The following is a 6304-nucleotide window of genomic DNA, read 5'->3' on the forward strand; positions in this document are numbered from 1 at the left end:
GCAACTCCCTGCCAGGAGGGGGCAGAGAGGGGGGATGAGTCTCTGGAGCCAAGGCCCCAGCGCCAGGCCCCGAGGGAATGGCCTCAAGCTGCCCAGGGCAGGGTCAGGCTGGCTCTGAGGAAGGATTTCTGTGCAGAAGGGGCTGTTGGGCGTTGGAATGGGCTGCCCAGGGCAGGGGGGAGTCCCCGGGATCCCTGGGGGGGTTGAAGAGTCGGGCTGAGCCAGCGCTGAGGGATCTGGGGGAGCTGGGAACGGTCAGGGGGAGGGTCATGGTTGGGCTGGAGGAGCTTCAGGGGCTTTTCCAACCGGGATGATTCTGGGATTCTGTGAAAACCTGTGCACTTCAACCCCTCCTGTGCACCCCAACCTGTGCTCCGCACCCCACTCCAGCCACAGTGTGGGCTACATTTGCCTCAGTGACGTGCAGGGGGGTGCCTCTGGCTTTGGCAGCCCCTCAGCCACCGCTCTGCTCACCCGGCCAGCTGCAGGAAGGGCAAAACCCCCCCCAGGGTTGGGGCTTTGTGGCTTCTCTCCCCGCTCAGCCTCTCGCCGGCCCTACCTTGGCTGAGAAGCTGCAGGTTTCGGACCTCCTCGCGCACCTGGAGCTGCAGGACCTGCTGCAGGACCTCCTGCCGCTGCGCCTCGGGAGCGATGCCCATGCGCTGCAGCTTCTCCCCGTTCAGCCGCAGCAGCGCCCGACCTGCAAACACGGCGTCGCTCAGTGCCCGGCGTGGCAGGGACACCGTGGAAGCGCAACTCAAATGGGAGCCCATCTTCACGCGGGGACAAGGAAGGGGAAAAGGAAGAAATCCTAAAATGCTCTTTCACCACCTGGACCCATGGGGATGGAGGAGGCTCGGAGGTGGCCCCGCTTTTGGGGAGCAGCGGGTGGCAGCTTGAGGTCCCCAGCCTCAGGACAGGTAGGTCCTGGCTCCAGCCATCACGTAACCCATCCCCGCAGGCAGGAGCTTTCCATTTCTCCACTCCACCTCCTGCATCAGGAGCTTTTTTTCCGAGCGCGCGGTCCCCGCACAGGCTGCCCGTCCCCGAGGAATGGGGGTACCCATCAAAACACATTAGTGTCGCCGCCACTGTCCCCGGCAAGCCACTCTCCTCCAGTCCGGGGGGCTATTAGACGAGGGCTTTACAACCAGCTTTTGTCCTTGTTTCCCAGCGTACATTTGCTAATGCTGCCTTTGTTTCCCATGCAAGGGCTGGCTGAGCTCTTGCATTAGAGCTTTGCATCCCTCCCGGGCAGCTCCAGCGCTCCCTTCCCTGCTCCCTTCTCCTGGCCCTGGCCACGCAAACATCGCGGTCAGAGCGGGACGATGCTCATACGTAGAGGTCAAAGCCTCTGTCCCCTTGGGGCAAAGGGGAGGGAGCAAGTCCTAGAGGTAAGTGTCCTCCAAGAACTTGGCTGAGAGTTGGATTCAGACCTGCACAAACACCAAAAGACACACTTGGACTCCAGCTGGTCAGAGGTCTTTCCTCCTCTGGGAAAAATTTCAGTATTTAAAATATTCTGATTAGATTAATCTAGGTGAGAAGACTCATCCCCATCTTATAAACCATGATCTCCCCTGTGCTCACTGTAAACTACCTCCAGCCTGTCCCGGAGCACCCCTCAGTGCCAGATTCCTCCTGCCCAGCCCGGTGGGTGTCCTCGTGCCGGGTGCCGTGGGGCAGCTCTCACCCCGGCTGTGCCTCCGTGGGTAGAGGGGGCAGAAATGGGGGGTACATCTCTCCTCCAAACCACAAACCTCCAAACAGCTGTTTCTCAGGAACACGTGCTAACGGCAATTAGTGCCGATGAGTAAGCGGCGGTGTCGACTGTACCTGTGATGGCGTGGTGGGAGAACGCCTCCACGTAGATGAGATAATTATGTGGGCAGTGTTTCTTCAGCCATTTGCACACATCCTGCTGGGTCCAGAGCACCACCGGCTTGGCCAGGCTGCCCAGCGTGGGGCTGGTGTGGTAGATGCCATAGTGGTCACAGGCACGGCCCTGGGGGGAGCAGGAGGAGACGGGGTCAGTGGCATTTGGCCCCACGAAGTGGAAAATGTCTCAGCCAGGACTGGCTCTGAGGAAGGATTTCTGTGCAGAAGAGGCTGTTGGGCGTTGGAATGGGCTGCCCAGGGCAGGGGGGGAGTCCCCGGGATCTCTGGAGGGGTTGAAGAGTCGGGCTGAGCCAGCGCTGAGGGATCTGGGGGAGTTGGGAACGGTCAGGGGGAGGGTCAGGGTTGGGCTGGAGGAGCTGCAGGGGCTTTTCCAACCCAGATGATTCTGTGACTCTGCCAGCCCACGGGGATGGGGAGGTGCTGAGCAATGTCAGCAGATTTTGGCTTTGCACCCTCTGGAGTCCCTGCGCTCGTCCCGAAATAGCAGCAGCAGAAGAACCGGTGAGGGAGGTGGGGGGAGAGGATATGGGAGGCCGAGGTGAGGGTCCTGCCCTACATAGACCCCACACCGGGGGGCTCCCCAGCCCTCCTGCCGAGGCAGATGCAGGAAGGTGTTGGCCTGGGAAAGGTCAACATTGCTCGGACCATGGTATGGCAATGTCGACCTTCGTGCACAAACATTGGCTAATTAAGCATGCCTGATAGAGGAGCAGAGCTAATTGGTGTAACGGGGACTCCAGACCTGCCGCAGTTACCGACACTGATGACACGTCCCTGGGGGATGTCAAAGAGGAGGTGGCGGGGGGCAGAGGGGTCTGGGACATCTCCCCCAGCCCCGTGCTGGGCTCTGCTCACCCCTCAGAGCCTGGCCAGCCTGGCAGGGGCTGCTGCTGCACCCAGGTGAGAATTTGGGCTTGGAAAGGGATTTTTCCTCAAGCAGAGCTCGCCTGCAGCAGCTGGGGACATTCAAGCAAGAGGGAAGAAGGCAAAGTTGGGAGGCTGTTCATAAATAACAGAGGAGTCCCTCTCCAAAGCAGATGGAAAATGCGATAGGCAATGTGCACAGGTGGGTTTCCCAACCAACCCAACCTCCACATTTGGGGGGACCCCTGGTAGCTGCCTCCCCCCCGGCTCCCTCTCCAGTCACAATCCCCGGAGCCGCTTGCCCGCGGGAGCAGCCCCAGCCTGCGCTGGCCGCTTGGCTCCTTCACACTCGGCTGAGCGTGCTGGAGAGCGTGCGTGGGGAGGAGGAGGAGGCGATTTATTCTGGATGCACTAACGAGTGATGATGCGAAGCAGAGGGGCCGGGGGAAATAACAGCGAGCTTCCCATGAGCTTCCCGTGAGCTTCCCGTGAGCTTCCCGTGAGCTTCCTACATCTATTATCCAACTAACCCTCCGAGGCACGGGGGAAGAGGTGACAAACAACCTGAAATTTCCCTGGGCACGCTCGTGTCTGCAAACGCTCCCCCCATCAGACACAGCCCGGCGCTGGGGACCCATCTCAGCATCCCTAAACCCTGCGCCGCCGGCTCGGGGTGCATCATCCACCGTGGCAAGCAGAGCTCCCCCTCCACTGGCAGGTCCCCGGGTGGGCAGGGGAGGTGTAATGAATCACAGGCTCGTTTTCCAGCCGGTTGAGCTGCGCTGTCTCTCTGATAAACTCTCAGCCGTGAATATCAAGCACCGGTGTTGAGGAGAGAGGGCGGGAGGGCTCCGGGGCTGCTCCTGGGGAGAGGCAGGAGGTGGCTGGGGGGGAGAGACGGCTGGTGGGAGCCCTCCCCTGGGAGCTGCAAGTAGACTTGCCTCACCTCCTTTTTCTTGGGCATTTTTCCTTGCTTATGGCAAAATTAAAGCCTTTCTCCCGGCCAAATCCCTCTGCAAGGCACATAGAGGCAGACGGGGGAGAGCCATGTGAAGGCAGCTGGCACGCAGAGAGCGGCTGGCGTGTCCCTGTGCAGGCAGCGTTGTGCAGGCAGCGCTCTCCCCATGCTTTTTGCAGAGGTGTAAGAGGAAAGGAGCCACCCTGGTGCCTGGAGGGGTGATGGGGACGGTGCCACCAGGACACTGCTGGGAGCATCACAGGGGGATGGTGGGACTGGACCCTCCTCCCCTCTGACGCTGAACCAGCCAGGCCCTTAAGATGCAAAAGCATCTCCATGTTGGAGGCTGGAAGCTGGGCAGTTTTAATTTCCCCCATTTTCTTTCCAGCGGTCACCGGCTGGATGTGCTGCCTCTGAATGCCACTCCCGGGGCGTTACGAAGGGGCTGGGAAGCACCAGGAGCTGCTCACTGGGGAGATGCTCCTTCCCACGGCTGTGCAGAGGGAGGGCAGCAGGCCAACGGCTGGAAACTTTTGGCTCACACCCTCCTCAGTGCAAGAAAGTTCAGAATTTTAGGAGGAGAATGACCCAAACCTGGCTAAGAGACATACCCAGGGATTTTAAGGTGTTAAAAATAAGGAATTTGGTTCTGGCACATTTATATTAAGTCCCAGCTCCAGGTGAGGAGTGGAGGTGATGCACAGAGCTCACCCCAGCACAGCCCCCAGCCTGATGATAATGCTTAAATTATTATATTTATATATATTACTATAATTAAATGCCCAATAATCACAAAGACTTTCAGTAAAACGGGATCTGAAGGCCTGATCCTGCAGAGAAAAGAGAAACGCTCCGGCAGGCAATTGATGGGATGGGGGACACGAGGAGCCACGTTGCCCTGGGCAGCCCCAGGGTGGGGGTCAGGGGTGCAGAGGGGCCCGGCGGGTACCTGCGAGCCCTCGGTGCCCGGTTGCCGCAGGAGCTTGACGGTGCGGCCGCCGTCGGGCCGCTGGCTCCGGCCGTCGTGCCAGGTGAGGCTGCTGCCCGGGTTCCTCTGCAGGCGGTAGCTGAGGTTTTCGGCCGAGACCGTGTGCTCCAGGAGGCTGCGGCAGAAGCTGAAGTGAGCGGCGGTGGCTGCGGAGGGAAGGAGGGTGAGAGATGGCCACCGTGACCCTCCACCACGCACCTGGGCACCCACAAACGCCTCTTCTACCCCATGGGACCTGCCGAGCTCAGCCGTACGCCCCACCGCCAAAATCTGCCTGCTCCTCCCTCCGTCTCTTCCCCATGCCAGGGAGAAAACCTGTCAGCCCACGAACCCGCCGGAGCCGGCAGGCGCCAGCGAGATGTTTGCCTACACAAAGCCCTGGCGAGCGACACTTGTTTTGACACCCGCCTGCAGCGCAGACGTGGGGACCCCGTAGCTGATCTTCCCGGCGGGGTTATAGCCTCCTGCCGGGAGGGGTAAAGGGGAAGAGCCACTTTCCATGGGCCAGGCTGACATTAAACTGCCACCATCCCAGGGGTGGGCAGCAGGTAAACCCCACCCTGGGCAGCCGGATGGAAAAGGGGATGCAGGCTGGTGTCCCCTCCCCGGCACAGACCACGGCTGCTGTCAAACACGCACCATCCCATCCCTGCCAACCCCCAAAGAGCCGTTTACCCACAAGGAGTAGTTTTTGTCCCCCACCCTTTGTGTTTTAATAAGCTGAGGGTCCTGGGGTTGCGATGAGGACACAAAGCTTGCCTTTGAGGGGGGCTGAAGGGACACGGCTGCTGTGGGAGGGGGACACGTGGGTATTATTAGGGGCTCATGTGCTCATCTATGAGGGATAAAAGCCAGACGGCTTGATATAAGCAGCGCTGATCCGTAGGAGCAAAGACCAGAGAATCCCCCAGCTCACCCGCTCCCACCACAGCAAATGGGCAAGTTGTGAAACCCCCGAAAGCAGAGCAGCGCCCGAAGGAGATCCGCCTCTGGGGACACCCCACCCTGCGGGAGCTGGAGAAAACCTGCTGCAGCTCATTGTCATCGTTAGTGGGTTTGAAGAGAGAAGAGGCTGTGACGAGGTCTCTCGAGGATGCCTTCATGTAAGAGGAAGAGCAACTGGCCAAAAGGAGTCAAAATGGAGCAGGAAATGGTTGTCAGTGTGTCTGTGTGTCCCAGGTTATCCAGACAACATCACACCGCCTTAAACACACCCAGAGACAAGCGCTGCCATGGGGAAACTGAGGCAGGGGACCTGCCCCACGGCTGGGAAAGCGAGGGGGTTTATGGCAAACGCGCTGATCCACGGAGGGGCTCGGTGTCGAGCAGGGGCAGGGCTGGCGGGGGGTGTCTCTGTGCCCGTCTCAGGCGATGGGGATGTCTCTGATGGCTTCCGACAGTCTCAGACACCCAGCGGGCGAGGGGTGTGCTCCCTTCAGCCGAGGATGCCCAGGGTACCCCTGGCACCCCGAGAGCCCGGCCCTGCCGCAGCCGTGCTGGGCTACCCCGAGATGAAAACGGCCCGTCCCGCCGGGCGCGGGGGGCAGATACGGACCCGGCCGCCGTGGAGGGGCTGGTGCCAGAGCTGTGTCCTG

The 6304-nt window shown here is 60.5% G+C and overlaps 1 protein-coding gene across 1 annotated transcript in view; it reads right to left on the bottom strand.

Moving 5' to 3' along the window:
- Nucleotides 1-416: 416 nt before the first annotated feature.
- The window catches only part of SAMD10 (sterile alpha motif domain containing 10), a 7175-nt gene continuing 1287 nt past the window's right edge, over nt 417-6304 (bottom strand). Inside the window, exons 2-4 of the mRNA XM_026862208.1 lie at nt 4671-4855; nt 1837-2005; nt 417-700 (exon numbers count right to left, since the gene is read on the bottom strand). Coding sequence (XP_026718009.1) covers nt 471-700; nt 1837-2005; nt 4671-4855 — 584 coding nt within the window. The 3' untranslated portion in view covers nt 417-470. The remainder of the gene's footprint in view (nt 701-1836; nt 2006-4670; nt 4856-6304) is intronic.

Source organism: Athene cunicularia, assembly GCF_003259725.1.
Source record: "Athene cunicularia isolate RWA chromosome 20 unlocalized genomic scaffold, athCun1 chr20_part1, whole genome shotgun sequence".
NCBI classification, from domain to species: domain Eukaryota; kingdom Metazoa; phylum Chordata; class Aves; order Strigiformes; family Strigidae; genus Athene; species Athene cunicularia.